The sequence below is a fragment of the Bactrocera neohumeralis genome, chromosome 2, assembly GCF_024586455.1.
Source record: "Bactrocera neohumeralis isolate Rockhampton chromosome 2, APGP_CSIRO_Bneo_wtdbg2-racon-allhic-juicebox.fasta_v2, whole genome shotgun sequence".
Taxonomy (NCBI): Eukaryota; Metazoa; Arthropoda; class Insecta; order Diptera; family Tephritidae; genus Bactrocera; species Bactrocera neohumeralis.
The window spans coordinates 24,905,049-24,925,167 of NC_065919.1; the positions used below are offsets into that span (position 1 = coordinate 24,905,049).

The 20,119-nt window shown below is 35.5% G+C and overlaps 5 protein-coding genes across 7 annotated transcripts in view; 2 read left to right on the plus strand and 3 right to left on the minus strand.

Moving 5' to 3' along the window:
* The first annotated feature begins 532 nt into the window (after nt 1-532).
* Nucleotides 533-1,670, plus strand: LOC126765167 (G patch domain-containing protein 11). The gene is made up of 3 exons (XM_050482750.1): nt 533-678; nt 737-1,204; nt 1,260-1,670. Exons 1-3 carry the CDS (start codon nt 635-637, stop codon nt 1,564-1,566), a joined length of 819 nt encoding a protein of 272 aa, XP_050338707.1. The 5' UTR covers nt 533-634; the 3' UTR covers nt 1,567-1,670.
* LOC126765146 (serine/threonine-protein kinase 16) lies at nt 1,609-3,071 on the minus strand. Its single transcript, XM_050482735.1, has 3 exons — nt 2,780-3,071; nt 2,123-2,717; nt 1,609-2,064 (listed from the first exon to the last, which is right to left on the minus strand). Exons 1-3 carry the CDS (start codon nt 2,890-2,892, stop codon nt 1,813-1,815), a joined length of 960 nt encoding a protein of 319 aa, XP_050338692.1. The 5' UTR covers nt 2,893-3,071; the 3' UTR covers nt 1,609-1,812.
* A 516-nt stretch (nt 3,072-3,587) lies between these two features.
* LOC126765159 (tRNA-uridine aminocarboxypropyltransferase 2) lies at nt 3,588-4,873 on the plus strand. Its single transcript, XM_050482743.1, has 2 exons — nt 3,588-3,765; nt 3,820-4,873. The coding sequence occupies exons 1-2, from the start codon at nt 3,668-3,670 to the stop codon at nt 4,568-4,570; spliced, it is 849 nt and encodes a 282-aa protein (XP_050338700.1). The 5' UTR covers nt 3,588-3,667; the 3' UTR covers nt 4,571-4,873.
* LOC126765173 (general odorant-binding protein 84a) lies at nt 4,718-5,648 on the minus strand. Of its 2 annotated transcripts, XM_050482758.1 has the most exons (5): nt 5,546-5,648; nt 5,295-5,464; nt 5,165-5,226; nt 4,976-5,102; nt 4,718-4,901 (listed from the first exon to the last, which is right to left on the minus strand). In XM_050482758.1, exons 2-5 carry the CDS (start codon nt 5,458-5,460, stop codon nt 4,807-4,809), a joined length of 450 nt encoding a protein of 149 aa, XP_050338715.1. In that variant the 5' UTR covers nt 5,461-5,464; nt 5,546-5,648; the 3' UTR covers nt 4,718-4,806. The 2 variants fall into 2 exon arrangements, with proteins under 2 accessions (XP_050338715.1, XP_050338710.1); XM_050482753.1 differs by having other exon boundaries at nt 5,295-5,581.
* A 2,756-nt stretch (nt 5,649-8,404) lies between these two features.
* LOC126765095 (glucose dehydrogenase [FAD, quinone]) overlaps nt 8,405-20,119 on the minus strand; it is a 52,947-nt gene continuing 41,232 nt past the window's right edge. For both annotated transcript variants that reach the window (XM_050482714.1, XM_050482722.1), the window contains exons 4-6: nt 10,927-11,331; nt 10,394-10,725; nt 8,405-10,338 (exon numbers count right to left, since the gene is read on the minus strand). In XM_050482714.1, the coding sequence (XP_050338671.1) occupies nt 9,526-10,338; nt 10,394-10,725; nt 10,927-11,331 (1,550 nt within the window). In that variant the 3' untranslated portion in view covers nt 8,405-9,525. The remainder of the gene's footprint in view (nt 10,339-10,393; nt 10,726-10,926; nt 11,332-20,119) is intronic.

The following is a 20,119-nucleotide window of genomic DNA, read 5'->3' on the forward strand; positions in this document are numbered from 1 at the left end:
TAAAATATAAGAATGGAAAATATATCATTTTTAATTCAGTGGCATTTACTTTAAGAACAGCTGTTATAACAGTTCAATTTGTAAACAAGAACAGATGTTAGATTTTATAGTTGCCAACCCTATTTTTTTGTATTTTCACTATGAGAAATTGCTGAAAAATTATGGCCGAATACATTCGATTTCTGGAGTTTTGGTAAAAAACACACTCTTCTTATTGTAAACCAGCGCTGTTAAAAAATTTTTGATGATATCAATTAAGTCCAATTGGTTTGTGCCAACTTTACGGTATAGGAATGGATCGTTTTCGACAAGGTTGGAGGGTGGTAGTACAACTAGCATAAGGAGGGGGTTTGAGTCTACTGAAATATCAAATACGAAGTTCTGCAATAGTAACGCTGGTGTTACGCGGCCACTTGAGCTTTTGATCTGCGAAAAACCCTTTCTGTTCTTTTTTCAAAAACATAAAAAAAAATTTTATTTATTCCAAAAAAACTGTCATTACAAATGTTTAGTCAGGAGGAAGGTGTGGCAACCTTGATTACATTAGCTGTAAGAAATCCAAACTTTGATGAAATGCATTTAAGTTGCAAATACTTTTTAAGAGCTTTTTAATCAGAATTGAATAATTTTGGTAATGTCGGACGAAGATGATTATATGTCGGATAAGTTCCTTTGTGGGTAAGAGCATGTTTCAATGTGTTTATAAATTGAAAATTTTACTAAACTATACTTACAGAGACGTTCGACCTAGCCTTGTACAACAACCCAATAAAAAAAGACAAATTTCATTGGAAGAGAAGAAAAAGGAACATATTAAGCGTCAAAAGCAAGAAAGCTTGTCACGCAAAGGAATTGTGAATAATAATTCGTTAGAAGAATCTCTCAAAAAGCCAATAGAGAATCAGAACAAGGGCTTTCAAATGCTTGCTAAAATGGGCTATAAACCAGGGGAGGCACTTGGCAAGAAAATGTCTGGTGAAGAAACAGATAGCCGCCTTATTGAGCCAATTGGTATCAGCATAAAATCTGATAGAGGTGGTTTAGGCCGTGAAACAGCGTTACGTGATTTAGCCGAACGTCGACGACAAAAACGAGAGCAACAGCTGCGAAATCGCCTTGTTGGAGGTGAAACCGTAACGGTGGAACAATTTCGTAAACGTGCACAGGAGAAAGCCGACGAGCGATTCGCAATTGGTGCCTTAAAGTTAGTAAAAGTTTAACGCAAAGTGGCAATGATTTACAATAATGTAAAATTTCAGGCGAAGTCAGTTATCCTGTGAAACATTGGATCTAGAGAACGGCATTAAAGAAGCCGAGCTTAGTTGGTTTTGGCCTGAACGCAGTGAAAATGTAAATGAAGAAGGTTCGGATGAAGCAGCCAATGAAACGAATGAAAGCGCTGGAGTGAATGATAATGAGGAAGAATATACCCCCGCGGAGAAATTGGAAATACTTACCAGTTATTTGCGCACATCGTACAAATTTTGTTTCTGGTGTGGGGTACGTTACAAAGATCAAAATGATATGAACAGCAATTGTCCGGGCGAATCGCGAGATGACCATTAAAAAATGTTTCCAATGGTAATCAAATAAGTTAGCGGCATAATGTTGAATTACTGTTATTCTATTTATTTTAAGAAATATAGAAAATTACATACTTTAAGCTAAAATTTCAAAATTTTCTATAATAATCATCAAATTGTTCATCATCATATATAAATTGTTCACAAAATGCAATAATTACGTCAAAATATCATTCACATTTTTCAAAAAGCAAAATTAAAAACACATACGTTATAGTTAGCTAAACAGCTAAACACGTCCATCAAGCTTATGTATTAAATCTTGGGTTTTTTCGATTACACTATATATAAAGGGTCGCTCCATAGGATCCATACGCAACATATATTTAATTAAATCGTGCATATCATCAGAATAAATGGAACTTTCAGGAATGTTGATGTTACCGCTCAGCACCGCCAGCGCAACACTATCACCTTTTTCATAAACCGAATCAAAGGGACAATGGAAGAAGCACATAGCATAAAGAACACAACCAAGGCTCTGTAAAATTTACAAAATTAATATCTTATTCAGACATTTAAATAATTGTGTTATTAACCCAAATATCTGTACGTTCATCTATGGTGGAATACGACTTAACTGAGAACAGTTCTGGTGCACGATACACGATTGAACTGCGCTCCTCTGCTTCGTCTTGCAGTCGTTGCGCTTCATTCTGCCCACAGATTTGCAAACGAGCTTCCGTCATTGAACCCAAATCTACAATTATCGGTTCAAAAGTGTCAGACAAACATATGTTTGCTGTCTTCAGGTCTCGATGTGCCAACGGCACTGGTTTAGTTTCGTGCACCGCCCTTAAACCATTGCAGATACCAAGAAATACTTGCAAAATTTGCGCTTCTGGCATGTGATCGTCTTTACGTGCACGCATACTTAGATGATCTGCCAGCGAACCGTTCTTATAGTATGGCAGTACTATGTATAGGTCACTAGTGGTATTGATTACAATATCCGCAGATCCTTTCAGCTCATAGTCTATTACTTTAATTACATTTTCTGAATCGATACGTCTACAATTTTCAATCTCACGCAGGGCTATATTTTGATCATCTATGCTGTGACAAGTTATACGCTTAACTGCATATAGTTTGTGTGTTGTAGCATTTTCTGCTAGATCGATCAAACTGAAACCACTGTAAGGAATTATGTTTTTACAATATTAGATAAGAGTACTAAAACAATTTATTCAACTCACCCCTGAGCCAGTCGATCTCGTATAATGTATTTTGTTCCTTTAATGTTTACTGTCTCTTTGGAACAGAAGAGACAACCTCTTTTCATTATTAAGGTCCATCCTAAGCTATTCATATTGTATTTATAAAAAGGTAGAAAATTACTTTTGGTGTGAGCGAAGTATAGCAAAGAACTCGTAAAATAAATTGTAAATTTTGACTATCTACTGTAAAAATAAATATTAATATTTTAACAGAAAACAAGAAAAACACAATTTACACCAAGTCAGACTGACGATAACAAATCTTAGAAGAAAATAAACACGGTTTTTTCTTAGGAAAACAATCAGCTGATGACCAATGAGAGCTGTCACAACATTAATACAGGGTTGGTAGAATAAATGAAAATATAATTCAATTCAAGCTATGGTGTATTCATTACTTAAAACAGCTATCTGCAGTATTAAACGGTAATTTAGAACATCTATTTAACTTATTATCTTGTCAAGCATATCCGAGAATATTTTACACGTCGGTAAAATATTATTTTGTGATGCAAAGTGTTAAAAGGGTATGGCACAATAAAATACTTTTGCATGCTTTTAGGCGTGTTGATGCGATAATAATATTTGCTCTGCAAATCTTGAAGACGGATTTTTATTTCCAGTAAACAAAAACTTTTTAACATCAAATCTAATGCTTTCCTTCATTCTAGTATCTACTTATTTCTGCGACATAGCCATAAGAATATTTTCTACTCAAAGTATGTTCGCAGTTACTTCAAATTTAATTATTCTCATTCCCCTGTGTTTCGAACAGCTGTTTGGTTTATATCCGTTTCGGTCAGTTCTTTCGTTTGTTGTAAAAAACTATTATTATTAAGTAAAAGCTAGTTCATTTATAAATTTGTAATGCAAAATTCTGATCAAATGTTGGAAGAATGTTGTGAAGATTTATTTAGCATACGCTTGGATCCGCCAGATAGGCGTGATAAATGTGATAAATGCAAGTAAGTTATAACTTCAATTCAATATGTACTCAACTAAATTGCAAACATTTGTAGGCGACCATCTGTAGTTTGTTGGTGTCAGTCATTACCAAACCCACCAATTAACATTAAGTCTTCTATAGTTATACTGCAACATCCTGCCGAAGAGAAACGATCCTTGCGCACAGCCTTAATGTTACAACTTGGTGTAACACCAGGAAAATGTGTTGTATATAAGGGAAAGCGCTTTCCATCGACGAAAAATCAAGCTGAGCTTGAACCAATATTAAACTCGCCAAATTCTTTACTTCTCTATCCCAGTAAAGACTCGGTGCCTATAGAAAACCTTGGCTCTCAGATAATTGCACCGTCTGAAGATGAACATTTTACATTAGTGCTTATCGATGGTACCTGGCCGCAAGCAAAAGCTATTTACGCCAGTAGTCCCATACTACATCGCATGCGACAGGTGAAACTAATAGCTGCGGGCAATAGTGATTACATTATACGCACACAACCCACCGAAGGTTGCCTCAGTACTCTTGAAACTGCTGCACAAGCTTTATCCATTTTGGAGCAACGTAGTGAACTGCGACAATTATTAGTACGTCCGCTGCATACGTTATGCAAGTACCAGTTAGATAATGGTGCTGTTGAACATCAGTCGAAAGAGTTTCGCATAAAAAATCAACAATATCCCAAACAAATCGGCAAGCGCCTAAATCGTTTGCTTAATTACAGCACAATTTGTAGACCCGAGGCGTCCGAAGAGAATGTGGCAAATAGAATCGATGCAACATTGCAACAGCAGGAACAAAGAACGTGAAAGTGGGCATAAATAATATAAAATAACTTTAGAAAAATACTATACTTACATATTATGTAGAAATAATGCATTTATTGAATTTGTCATAGCTAGTTTATAAAGTAATATACATATTTACAAAGCTAAACTAAATTAAAAAAAAACATGTAGATTATTTACTAAGCAAAGTTTTTATTGCATTACATTGCCATTAATAAATTAAACTTTTTAAGTTTCTAATAAGCTTAAAATCTCCTTTAGGCAACAGTATCATTGCAGGTATCTTGAAAGCCACGTTCCATCAAACATTTTGCGATGGCATAACTACGTACACAAGCGTTCATTTCTTGTTCTTAAATGAAGATATATAAATATATATGTGCGTAAATATAAAACAGTGATAAATGTGTATTAGTAACGTCTTACTTGCTTTTGGTTCACAAAACGCAATTGAATCAGCTTTTATCGGCCACATGGTTTGCATTATCAAATCCTTATTTAATTGCCAGTTTTTAATCAACCCTGCCTTTTCAAAGTAGCACCGTATGAAACACTAAACAACGGGTAAAAATTATTATTTTCTTATGTGTATGTATGTATATGAAGCTATTTTACCATGCCGGTTTTGTCAACTGTTTCTGGCAGGTCGCCATTCCTATTGAATTGCACAATATAATCTGGATAGAATACAGTCGTAATATGTTTTCTAATGAAAATAATATTATTTTTCTTCATTGGCGCTTACCGCTTGGTATGGAAAAACTATTATTGCATACATGCGCCACATCCATGCCCTCGCTGCTGTTGCTGCCATTGGCTTGCACCATAATTGGCGCAACACATTCTCGCGGCTCCTTGTGCTGCACAAAAATGTCACCATTATCCTTGGCTCGATCCTGTGCCAACGCCATAATGCTGCAATAAAGCAGTATCATCGTTAACGGTAAAATCACAAATACATTACTGTTACTCATTTTCTCTAGATTTTTTAATTACTTTCAAAAGCTTGGAGCATGGGTGACACTAGTACGCAACTCCGGAAGCCAACTCGTTTTATGTGTTTTTACAGGAAGCCAGTTAAGTGTGAACAATGTGTATATATTATTGTGGAGCGTGTTCTTCAGTTTATTAAGTCAATTATATTTTATTGTTAGGATAATATCATTACACTTCAAGTTGAAATTGCCTATTTAAAAGTGCAGCAACAATACAGTGTGCAATAATTACGCTTTTCAATATAATAATGCTTTAGTACATATGTATGTATGTATGTACGCGAATAATAATAAGCATTCACCTAGCAGGTATCTTTAATAGATTTTTGTTGTAATGGCATACACTAATATACTTTAATTTGTTTATTTTAAATTCGAATTGACATAAGCGCTTTCCAGTAGTCAGAATTTTCAAAAAATATATTTGTTTTTGCATTTGCTTAAAGTAAAGTTCGGGAATGTTCGAGAGCTAGCTGGCAGGAAGTGTAAGCGTAACGTAAATTGAGTGTAAAACTTCAAATACGCGTTGGTCAAAATGCTTTTTTTTTGAAATGGTGACCGCTGTAGCTCGAAAACCGTTCGGTTGATTTCAATTACATTTGTACAGCTTTTTGAAAACATGAAAAATTAGTATCTGTTCGAACGATACTTTTTTCCTGAGGCCGCCACTTTTTTAATTAAAAAAGGATTATCTATTAACTCATTTTTCCTGCTCGATTAATTTTAGACGAATCTCCAAGGATTATAGAAGAAGCTTCGGTTGGAATTAGAACAACACAAATTGCCATTACTATTATTAATTTTTTCAGTTCAAATTTGCATGGAAGCTTAAGTGTTATTCTAAAAATCATTTTGAGAAATACTGCCGAGTTTTAACCCTTTGTTGGTTAAAAATCCTGCTCGGTTACTGTTAAGTAGACCCAAAGGTCATAATTTAACTAGAGTTTAATGATAGACCCAGAAGAATATGGTATTTCGTCATAGTAATAGTAGTGTCGACGTAGTCGAAGTCGGATTCAAACCAACTTTCGAAACGATTTCTGGAACATCTTATACGGTTACAACAAATACAATATCTCATGATAAATTTATAAGAAAAACGTATCAAAAGAGTACGTTTGGGACCATATTGATTTTGAGTAGCGAAAATGATGAGGTAGGCTGGCACGTTGTTACAAGTAAATCCGAATATTTTCGGTTCTTGTCGTGTGTACTGATACGTTTTCGTTCAGTTTGGATAAAACAGTGCTTGGGAATTTCGCTAAGGTTTTTTACTATGAGAAAGTAAAAAAAGCTGTTCCTTTATGTACTTATGTTTGAATGATATCTCGTATTAGACTTTGAGTATCTATTGATTATTGTTCACAAAACTGGAGAAATGAGAGTTAAATGGTGATATGATTTTATGTGTATGATTTTCAGTTTTCGATCCTTTGGGAATTAAGCGTGACTAGTGGCAAATATAAGATTTCGGTGAGGTAATTTTTTTCTATCAGACTCCACTAATAACTTTTAGTGGCTCCTTTAAAAACTAAAATTTTCTCTCCAACAAAAGCAAGTGGCACAGTTGCTTGTTATTTTACGCAAGTGTTTTTTAACAAGTTCATATTCATCGTGTTAGATAACAATTAGACGATTAACCGAAGCAAACTGACGGGTTTGGAGAGTAGTCTCAGTTTGAAAAACTCGACACAGAAATCATCTGTCATCTGTCACATTGAGAAGTAGGAGCTGTTCACATGCGACACTTCTGGAATAAAGAAAGAAATTGCGTTTGCAATAGTACGTACGAAAGTCTTCCCGACTCTACACTTTTACAAAACAGCGGATCTTCAATTTAAACTTTTTGTTATGTTAATAAAAAGTGTGCACTTGTGATGTTAAGGTCACGGAATGACTTAGTCAGAGTTTTGTAAGGGTATCCCCAAACAAGGTCTAGGCCAAGCTTTTCGAGAAATATCCTACCAAATCCTCCAATTGGGGTAGATTTCTGTCCATAAAACGTAGGCATTTATATAAATATATATAAATCCCGAATCGGAGCAAGTTTATCGTACACTCTCTGAACTCTGCGATTGTCTCTCTTATCGAAGCTCAGCACATATTCACAAAAACCTTGTAAGTGACATTACAGCGCAAAATATTGGTTGACCATGAACTTCGTCCCAAAGACTGTGGATAATTTCTGTATGCGACCGATAAATGGCTGTAATTATATGTATATATCTATGAGGTTCCTAAATTATATGTATTTTAACAAGTACATATATATAAATGTACCATTTGAAGTACCTCCTAATATCAAAATGCCCAAAAATCAATTATATTTCATCAATTGATTTATATATTATTTCCGTCAAAGTTGGTGAACTCTAAAATAGTTTTTTTTTTGCGGTGTAAAGCACAGGTTAAATAATTCTTTTATATTTGATATTCGGTGAACTGCATATACTGTACCCCCGGGGGGGTATCGTCGAATTATATTTCCTGTTCTGGCGCTAGCCATCGTCAATCGGTTCTGTGATAAAAAATATGTTGCACTCTTTCGAAGGGATTTCTCTCAATGCAGGAATTTGTAAAAGGAAATCCCGAAACTTTGTGTCTTTTATGAAATATAGAATAAATAACATAAAAGGGTCAAGAGATGACCTTAAGGTAGCAGAAGGGTTAAAACAAAACCAGCGATGTCCCTCGAGAAACCGTGGAATACTTTGACTTCAGACTGGTACTGAATAGTGATGAGGTTCATTCTTTTGACTAAGCATTCTTGTAGTCAAGTTTTTACAGCTGGTTTCTAAGTTTAGCTAGAGAGTTATCGAAAAATATATACTAAAAGTATTTTATTATGAATAGTGAAGAATCTACCAGTCTTTGTTAATCTTCTTACCGCATTTCGCTGTGATATCTCGACTAGCTTATAAGACACAAAATATTTATTCATTTATTTATTTATTTATAGAATCTGATACACATACAAGATATTTTCGTACAAGTAAGAACACGCATTCCATTCTACGAAGTCAAGAAAGATACTGTTCAGATATAATGTTTAAATTAAGATATAATAAATACAATTTTTTTCATTTAGGAAATATCCAACAAAAACATAATTGATACAAATACATACATATAGTTCTTTTAAAGATAATGCAATTCTGGTTTGAAATGTTTTGCGTTTGATTAATACTATGAATCTACTCTTCAGAACAATATAAAGAATTTGAGCTTAACTATTTACATTTCTTCCCAAGCAATTATATTTTCTATTGAGGCTTTTATTGAAAATCTGCAGATTGTTATCTTTATATTTTTATCAAAACCAAATCTTTATAAATATAACTGTTAATTATGCGATTTAAAATTATTTGGAGAGAGTTTTTGTGCCATCACTCTCTCAGGAATTAAATTACGGTTACTTGAAGAGGCACCGACATTAGGTTACTTCTGAGCTACTGGCAAACAGTTCCATATTTCGAACTATTTGAAAGCGGTTTTTATAACGTGCTCTGTTTCTAGGAAGATTTCAAAAAAAGCCTAACCTCGTGCGGTTGGTTGGTTGGTATTGAAGCGAGGAATTAGATTAACATTAAAGGTCATAAAGTGTATTCTTTAGTGGGTATGTACTTAGAAGTGTACGTGATTGCATTAAATGTGGTCAGGCAACGATGAAGCGCGGCAGAGAGTCGTGAGTGGTTCACCCAATAGTTTCTAGTTTAGGTCGAAAATTAAAATTACATGAATGGTTTAAGTTAACTAAAGTGCCGTTTGGAAGTTAGACAGGAAGTGGTTTTAGAATAATAGATTTAATACTAATAAATATGTTTTTAATTTTAAAATAATTACTTTAATAATAAATTTTTATTTAGACGATTTTTCTAATATGTTTTTAACGATTTTTCTTGAATTTGTTTTAAATTTTTTGTATTTTTTTCGCTTTCTTTTTTAAATTACTCTATGCAGCGTCCACGTTGCGTCTAGCCGTCAAACTTTGGCGCCCCATGCACGCTTCACCATGTACACACCCTTCTCGGCGATCATAACCGCCGGCGCATGTGTGTTTCCAGATGTTACCTGTGGCATAATGGACGTATCCATGACACGCAAGCCCCGCACGCCATGTACGCGCAGCTCATGATCCACCACTGCCAACGGATCGCTCGCGGGACCCATTTTACAGGAACCGGCTTGATGATTTTCCGGGTCAGTGTCGCGTCGTACTGTGCATTCCCAGTACGCATCCGTGCCGAAAGTTAACGATTCGCAGCCCTTTGTCGGTGTCTTGTCCACCCGCATACCATACTGCTTGAGCGGTGCTGTCTGTGACAGTTTAATTGCGAATTTTATACCTTCAATGAGCGTTTTCACGTCGCGATCCTCGGTTAAATAATTGGCGATGATACGCGGCGGTGCCAGCGGATCGTTGGAGGCAAGCGTAATGGAACCACGCGATTTGGGATGCAACACTGCGGGGAAAATCTGTACGGAGCGCATATTGTTGGAGAGCAATTCGCCCACTTGACCAGTACGCGAACAACTGGCCCAATAGCCGCCGAAGTACAGTTGCACATCGGGCACATTCGGTACATCGGCATAGCGTGTATGGATTTTTGCGGTGACATCGCCAATGCCGGTGCCCGACATGAGACCATCCCGAAATAGTAAATATTCCATAGCGGTGGCCCAATTTAGTGGTGCCGTGTCTGCGTCGTCAATGAAGAAGTTGGTGAAGTAGGCAACGTGATTATGTAAATTCTTGCCAACACCGGGAAGATTGTGTATGGGGCGTACGTTCACCTGTATCGAATGAAAATAAGGTTATTAACAATTAAATCTATGCCTCATATTGTACCTTCGTTAGCTCATCAGATGGTCCGATGCCGCTAAGCAGTAGTATTTGTGGTGAGTTGACGGCTCCACCGCTGACGATCACTTCTTTTTTGGCAAATATCTTGCGTGAGCTGCCGTATTGATCCATCACTTCTACGCCAACAACTGTTTTACTGTCGGGCTTGAAGAGTACCTTCGAGGCGGTGGTGTTGAGCAGAATGTGTAGATTGTTGCGATTACGTGCCGGTCGTAGGAACGAACGTGCCGAACTCCAACGTATGCCATTGCGAGATGTCATCTGGGCAATCATAAAACCGGTGGAGTTCCGACCGTTTAAGTCCTGCACCGTGTAGCCTGAAAGGAGATAACATGGGGTTTTTAAGTATGTATATGCACACGCATATGAGAAGTTCTTATCGCGTATATCACAAAATTTTTCCTCCACTTAAAAGGAGACCAATGCTGTCCAAAAATTTTACTTTAGAAATAAATGTCCATTAAAAGAGGAAGGAGGGATGGTGTTACCTTTTCTATGAATATAATAATCGTACTCACCCAACTCCTCGCCGCCCTTCAATATTGCATACGACAAAGGTGGATTGTAGGGGAAATGTGAAACTGGTAGCGGTCCACCCTTCGCATGTAAGGTCTTATCCACCTGATCCAATTGTAAATTATCCTCTGATTTCATAAAGAACGGCAGTACATCCTCAAATGACCAACCAGGATTGCCCAATGCAGCCCAGTTATCATAATCCTCGGGATTGCCACGTATATACATCATGCCATTTAGTACCGATGTGCCACCCAAAACTTTGCCACGCGGCCAAGTACAACGGCGTCCTTCTGCGTTTAAACAAGCACTACTTTCTGGCTCGGTAGTGTACGCCCAATCAATACTACTGCCAAAGAAATTCGGGACCATCGAAGGTATTTGCGTACCAACCGGTTCATCTCCACCTAAAATGAAAGAAGAAAACGAATAAAAGGTCTTATTAATATTTATTTATTTGACGTACGGCTCTTCTTAAAACAATGCATTAGTGGAACTGGTAAATGAATAGAATCGTTTGCAAATATGTTAAGGTTCGTCTGTGCTTTAAAAAAATTGATGCAATTTGTACCGATCTTGGATGAAGCTTACTATTTTATCGTGCAGAATAATACAGCATTCCTTCTATTGTTCCGTTCTTTTGAAAACAGCGAGACCACCTAAGGAAACGCTCTATTATTTAGTACGAAAACTGACATAGTCAGATGAAGGCATGGTACAATGACAAATTCAATGCTTTTTCGATTGTCATACTTTTTGCAGGAGATGCATTTCGGGTTGGAATCTTTAAGAGTTGTTCGGAGCATTTTAATGACAAGACTTTCCAGATAATAATAAAACATTTCTGGAGCTATTTTGACAGTCAAGAGGAAAACCACAACCCCGTTTCATAAGATTTTGAACCGGTCACAACTGCGCACTAGCACTGGGTTTAAGAGTCTAGCATGATGAGAATGGGTCTGCAAATGTTTATGAAATATGAAATGTTTTTCAGATTGCAATTTAACGATATTTTTATGAAAAATTTTCTAAAAGAAAATCACCTTTTTGAAAGTACGCATCAATTAGACGTTCTTGTAATAAATTATTTAGATCTAATTGAAATGTGTTAATGTTTCTTAAATTATTTTTTCTCTATCTATCACATCATCCATCATTCTTAAGTTAAGAAATGAAAAACGCCGCACTTCCGCAATAGTTTAAAAGACTCAGCATATTTAATTGAAGCTTCACACTCTTCTATTTATAGCCTGAATAATTTGAATTAATCTTAAATTAAATGAAATTCCAATAATACAGTTTTTGGTTAATTAATAGAAACTTACACAAGTTTATACATTTATTCCATTTTTTTTTACTTTTTTTTCGTTCCTTATTTACCACTTTATTTCGAATGAATGATTAATGAAATCACAAAAATCCAATCCAATGTCTTTTTGCAATTGAATCATGTCTCGTTTCTCAGCTGTCTCTTTAACGACGATGTGAAAATTATCTAACTTCCTTGTTAATTAATTGCAAGTGATGAATGGCTGCTTAGTGGAATCAGTACGGTAGTTTGGGAAAATAAAGGCAGAAACCAAATATATTCAAAATAAAATATGATTATGTGTTAAGCAGGCTTATTTGAGATATTAGATGTTCTTCATCGTTTTTGTCTTCAAATAACGGCTATTCTTATTCGGCTTCTGAGTTGTATTTCGGTGCTGACAGCTTAAATCACTACGGTATGTCATCTATTATTATCGGAAGCTTCTTTGGCCAACTACTCAAACTACTTTACCTTTAATACTACTTTTAAACAATCCTAACGATAGCAAGACAAACACCAGAGAAAAAGTTTTTCAACACCTCTTTCTTATCCAGCATGCAATGAATGTTGGCTGAGCAGTCAATCGAACAGAATTGTAACAAATTTTCAAAGACAATCCTGAATCTAATTTTTGTACTGTTCTGATAATATTCGACAAATGGAAAGTTATTCAATTTTTAAGCCGCCTTTAATCGATTAATGAAATGTGAGAGAAACTTTTTCAACTTCTTCACTTCTTACAGTTTTTTTCAGTAGAGATTTAAATGGATTATTCAGCGAAATTGGCATCCCTTAATTGAGTCCATTTAGGGGCTATCGGAGTTAAAACTCTAAGCCTATTTAATTTTGTACTGAATTATTTTATCGAAAGAGCTAGACAGAGAAATGTATTCAAGGGGGCATAGCTGAGTACATATACCTTTATAACTTCAAGAAGAAGTTTCTCTGACCTATGGACACTGAGCAGTTTTAATCATACGATTTCCAGTTACCAGTCCATTTCAAGTTTCCCTACTTTTTTAAAGAAGTGTGGAATGCTTATTATTTCTTGAAGGAACATTATTTTTTGAAATTAATTTTTTGAATATTAACTCTTTCAAATGGCCTCTATTTCAAATAGTCGGTTATCATGGTGGGATAACGGTCACCATTGACGGACACGTTCCCACCGGCATCATTTTTAAAGAAATATGGACCAATGATTTCGCCGGCCCAAAAGCTCACCAAACCGTGCTTTTTTCTGGATGGAATGGCAGCTCTTGGATCTTTTCAGGTTGCTATATTTTTTTCACCGCGTGCTGGACGTGCTCTATTCGGTCGGATATTATCCAATGGGTCTAAAGATGGCTGATGGTGTTGCGAATAGTACGCTCAGTAGGCCGATTATGTTGACCGTAAGTGGAGCGAAGCGCGAAAAACACATTCTTTATAGAACGTGACTTTTCGTAATAAAGTTGAACGATTTGAAAATTTTGTTCAGCCGTAAATCTTTCCATGATGAAATGGCAAACCTTACTGAATAAAAATAACATGACAGCTTGACACGGCGATTGATAAAAGTAGCTCTACTTGGATCAGCCGTTATTATGAGGTTTGCACTGAGATCAGTAAATTGTGTCCTCAGTTCACAGCATCTTATTTAGTCGCATAACTCTAATGGTTTTAATAGGTTTAAGGATCAAGAAGCAAGTTAAGAGGCCTTAGTATATTTCCACCAGTATCTCTTCTTTATCACTTATTAAGATTTATTATTCGCTTGAACTATTTCAGTTTATACCTTCCTAGTGATAGGAAGGAATGAGTATGAAGAGCTTGACAAGCTGGAAGACAAGGGTAATGCTCGAAATTTCTACGAGTAAATGCGTTCAAACATGGCGGCGAAAACTGATAAGGAGCATGCTTCAGCTTCTTTGTAAAATATGGTCGAACGAAAGCATGTCAGACGACTGGAATTTAAGGGTGCTCTGCCCAATCCACAAAAAGGGAGACCCACAATCTGTGCCAACTACCGTAGGATAAGACTCCTAAACATCGCATAAAAGGTTCTAATGAGCGTATTGTGTGAAGGATTAAAGCTCACCGTCAACAAACTGATTGGACCTTATCAATGTTGCTTTAGGCCTACGCTTGTAGCGAATGCAGTGAGACGGCATGCAAGAAAAACCTCCGTCCTAAAAGTAGTTAGTGATGCCCTCGAAGCCCAAAACTATCTTTTTATTAGTTGGAAATATAAATAGTCTCATCATCACATGAATCCTAATTAAGATATTCTCCGCGTCTCTGCGTTTCCCCAACTAAAACAGTTTTAAGGAAGGTTGCCGATACAACAATAACAACAAGGGCTTGAGCGTTGATGGGGAAGAAATTTCAGTTTAATTATCACAAAGTTTATTTATTACTTTATTTTAATATATATTATCTTATCTTATCTTATCGTGTCTTAATTTATATGTTATTTTTTCGTTTTTGCATATTTTATGAGCTTTTTACAGTGCTTTTATGGTGGTATGTTTTCAATTTAATTTATCTAAATATTCTTCAATTTCATTTGTTGCCTCCTTACTATCCCACGGTTCGAATAATCAACGCAATTAAGTTGGAAGCTTTTTTTGCGCAGTTAACTGTCTCCCCAGTTTTGTTGCTTTAAATTCGCTTCTACTTATATTCACCCAATTCCGCATCATTCCAATGTGTTTTTTTTTGTCGAATGTCTTCATTTAGCTTGCGGTTAAGTTAATGTCAAAGTTGACGTATCGTTGGCGCAATCTTGATTTGAACAAGAAGAATCCAGTTCGCTTTTACCGTTTTTATTTTCACTTTTAACTAATCTTTTATTGTTATTTTTTTCTCATCTCACGCCCACTAATTCGTGCGGCGAAACAGTTCAAAGGTGCATTGCAACGATTTTCGTTGGAATCAATTGCAAGTCGGCACTTTAAAGCCCTCGCATTTACCGCTACTTTTTCTTCGTTTTTGATATTTTCCATTTCTGGTTGGAGAATATCAAATTATGTGGTTAAATGGCGCAATTTTCACAGGTTAATTGCGCGATGGCGTCAGCGAGCCATCTCTAAGCCCACTGGCTTTTGCAGGGAAACTCAATGAATTCCAGAAATTAGACAATCTCAAAGACGAGTAGCTGTTTTTACATTGCTAAATACACAAAAATATTATCTTTGGCTTTAGTTTTGTAATACAAAGTACCCAAAAAGGCAAGTGAATAAATAAAGAAATGAAAATCACATAATTACTTTTCACAACAGTTAAGTAAACAGAGAAAATGTGTAAAAAAAGATGACTTTCATAATCATTCATAATCACTTATTTTGGTTAAAATAAATATACTACTTGTCGTACACACACACACACACACACACGCAAGTAGCTCTTGCAACTCGTCAATGCTGTTGATGAATTTAATGGAACGTTGCAAGTAATTATTTTGCTTCTCCTTTATTTTACACTAAATTAGATACACCAAGCACTGAAGCACCATAACTATTACACATACATACATGCATAAATTAGTAATTAATTTTATTTGTAATGAGTTACCGGTTGACCAGTTGAAATTTGTAAATTCAGGTGTTTAGCGATTATCGGTATACGCTCTGATATCAACAGCTTTTTAGCGACTATACCTGGCTGTCCGTCGCCAGCAATTGGCTGCTAATAATTGACGACAATTTATCGCACGCAAAACCTGTATTGGAAAATATTTTGGATTTCGCGCCCGTTGGTCTCATTAAACATATTGATTAATTGAGTACATTTGTATGTTGGTTAGTTGAATGCCTACATGCCCATTATCCACTGACATATCCATTCTGCACACTTGTTTTACCGGGTTTCTGACCAGGTAACCTAGTTTCTTTATAGTAAGACATCCTAATCTCAACCATGGTTTTTGAACATGTAACAATTTTTTTTAATATTTGGGTAGTTCTAAGCTGGGAACCCTAAAAAAGATTTAGCATAACTAAAATCGGGTATAATCTAACCGAGCGTCACTTGTCATCTATGTGTGTATTTCTGTTCTAGCAATGAAAAAAAAATATTGGTAATTGAAAAAGACTCTGCCGCATGAGAGATTCCATGAATATAGTTTTTAAAACATTTCATCTAGTGTCAATGACGCAACATGCTGCTTAAGTGTTCGAAAATAGTTAACAACATGTAAGGAAGGAATAACTCAACATTTCATACTCTCCCCATATAAGGGTTCCGTTGAAAACTACTAAAAGTGCGATAAATCAATAAATAAATGCGCCAGAGTCATTAAATTTTACACCTAGGATGATATAAGAGGATTTTATAGGAGCCGCACTCAAAATGGGATGATAGGCGTCGCACCGCCGACATTCCAGTGAAAATCCGCCTTTCAGGACCTACCCGACTGATGTCAAACATATTTAGCCTTTGATATTTCTATGATTCAGTGCGAAAATCGGATAACAACCACGCCTATTTCTCGTATAACATACTTTTAAATTTTATCTGATTCTTTCACTTTCCAGTAAGCAAAAATTGTCCAAATCGGCCTAAAACTATTCAAGCCTCCATGGACCGAATTTGTGGACAAAAGTTTCAATTGCAAACTTTTTTTATCAAAAATATCGGTAAATCTGTGGGATATATTATAGAACTTCGGAGAGAATCCTTTTCTAACAATGGTATGCCTGTTAGACAAAAGTGGGCTTCCCTGCTTTTATGAGAGTATAAAATGTTCGGTTACAACCGAACTTGGCCCTTCTTTACTTGTTATACTATATATGCATTGGGACAAAACAGCACCAAGAATTTTAATATAATTCCCCGGGTAATTGAAATTAAAAAAATGTATTTTGATGAGTTGGTATGACTATCCTTAATTACTGTACGCGATCTGTCAACCAATTTGTTTACAGCGGCTGCTTAAGTCGGTACACCTTAGTAGTGTGTTGCGATTTTTACAATGGATAAAAATATCGAACAAGGAATTACTCCCAAATTTTGTATTTCTTCCGTCGTCCTGGACGATCTTCGACCTCTTCAACTGATGAAAATATTAAAAAAAATGAATATTATAGTACTTAAAAATCTTCAGGCAAGTGTTAGGGAGATGGCAAGACAGCTCGACATCTCTCGCGAGTCCGCTCGAATGATTTTGGTGGATATTTTGGGCATGAAACGCGTTGTTGCTCAACTCCTCTGGATAAAGCTGATTTTTTCAAAAAGAGTACCGTAAACCGGTCTCTTTGGACAATCATAAAAGATTGGAGGGAAAAAACGGACCGAAACCAAAACAGAACCCACTCCAAAGGCTCTCAAAAATCAAGGTGATGCTCATTGTTTTTTTCGATATTCGTGGTTTGGTACATCATGAATTTGTTCCGGAGGGACAGATGGTCAATAAAAAGTTTTATTTGACCGTATTGAAGCGTTTGCGTGAGAACATCCGCTGAAAATGGCGGATACGGTGGAAGAACAATTCATGGATTTTACACGATAATAATAATGCACCATCACAAAGAGCCACGATTGTGACCGAATATTTAATAGTCCAGTCATTATAGTAAGTTCACCTCGGAATTCGATATACCCATTTATATGCCTGTAAATACTTGTATACATTTACCCAATTTAAGCTTAAATGGCTAGACTATAAATAGGTTGTACATTTATAGATAGGTGCTCTGGTGGTTATGGAGAAACTGGAAACGTAGATGATAAGCAAAGAGGAGGTAGAAATCACTTGCCATCTAAATGTGAAGATTATTGCTTTTATTCTCCTTTTTAAGAAAAAACTACTGCTTAATCTAAGAGAAGCAAAAAAATTGCTTAGAAAGTGTTAAGATCGCAGCGTTGTTGTAATCAAACCGCTACTAACAAAAACACTCATTGAAGAAAAGTTGCATTGGGAGCATGAAAACATCAACCGTGATTGGATGCAATATTTACAGATGAGTTATTTTGTGTATTTTCTCAATCACTTGAGACGTGTTTCGCAAAAAAAGGAATAACATTTATTCGAAGGCATGTTAAGCACATGTTGCATGTTGCTCTCTGCTCATAGTTTCGATAAAAAGGGTTTACTAAAGTCAGTTGAAATACTTTACGGCCAAAATAACCATGATTATATACATAATGCAAGAAGACAATGAACCGAAACAAGGGAGCAGACTCTGTACGAAATGGAAACAAGAAAACCACATTGTTACTTTAGATTGGTCAGGAACAATCATCAGACGCCAATCCAATGGAAAATGTTTGGGATTTAATGACAGCAAAACTAGCAATAAAACATTTAATATACTTGGAGGTCGCTTCCTGCGGAAAACTTAGTTACGAGTTGCCAACAAAGATATCAGACAACGCGTGAGACTGGAGCAAGTATTGAATAAAGGTCAGGTATACGTATAGTAAAAAAAAATATTTTTTATGAATACAAGATTTTTTGCAATAAACTCTTTATACACTTTGGAAAACGAAAATTGCATTAACAATTTACAAATCTACTAAATATATAGATACTGATATGTGCCAATTCAGAGCCACATATAGTCATAGTCCGCCTATATCTTTTCATAGCCACAATGCACCGAATATGAAGAACTCGATTTTTTTCTAAACGAATATAATTTGTGTCAGACTTCATGGTTCTATACACTAAATACATAGACCGTATATATCGGTCGGTTTGAAAGCTCTTTTAATAACATTGACTGGAAATGTAATTCGGTGCAGAAAAAGGTTGGTACGGAACATTTGTAGTAATGTCGAAAAAATGCCTAAATTTTTATGAAAATTTTTTTAAATCAAAATTCGGGTTGTGCCATACACAGATTAATCAATCATTTGCAAAGCTGTCAAATAATTTAAATGAATTTATCCATTATTATTTCCCAATTTTATATTAAGAACAATTTTTATTTTACAAAAACCTTAAGGAGGCGGGCTTTTAATTCTCACCTTCACTTCTCAGAAGATGACTTTTGTTTTTGTTTTTGTTAATGATGACTTGCTGCTGCTGAATTGTGGATGGCCGTACACACACATACATCCAATGCCAACTCTAGCACACGCATCACACGCTTCGCGCATTTCCTCTTTACTGATAATAAAGCACAATGCAACAACAACAACAAGGTCAAGTACATGAAGTCTTCATTTAGTGCGCGAATATGTACGAAATCTTTTTGAGACCAACTATCATGAGAATTAAATTTTTTTATTTTTTTTTACTTTAATTCTCTTCATGTGAGATTTATGCATTTTTGTTGTTTTTGTTTTAGGCGGACTTTAATTTTTCTTTTGTAAAAATTTGTTGCAATTATGTTGAATATAACAAAATGTTGCGAGTAACTATTAGGAGTTGAGAAATTCAGGGCGCATTTACATAATTTAGACAATGGCATTGAGTTTCTTTGTGAGTGTATAGAATTCTTTAGTTATTCTTTTATTGGCTAACACTTAAGCTTAGAGAATTAGTGAAACTTTTTAGTAGAGAAATTGTTTGTATAATAATACATATTTTGTAATAGAAGTGGTCGTTGAGCGAGGGGTTCTAATCTTAAAAACTCTTAATTGTGAAAGTTCTTAAAGTGTCTTCGATATAACAGCTTAGCTAAGAATACTGAATACTACTGAATATAGTACCTATTCGTCACATATGGTTTTGAATGAATCCATAAAACATTAGGTAAGTTCTTTAGGAGTGGAATGATTTTAAAGATCAAGATGCAGTAGAATGAGTGACGGTTTTTAAAGAGAGACTTTTGCCAAAAAGCTGCAATGGTTGCAATGTCAACTTTACACCATTTTATTTACTCACATCATCCAAATAAAGGGTGATCCATTTCGAGGTTTCCTACTTTTTTAAAGAAAAAACACAGAAACTTCAA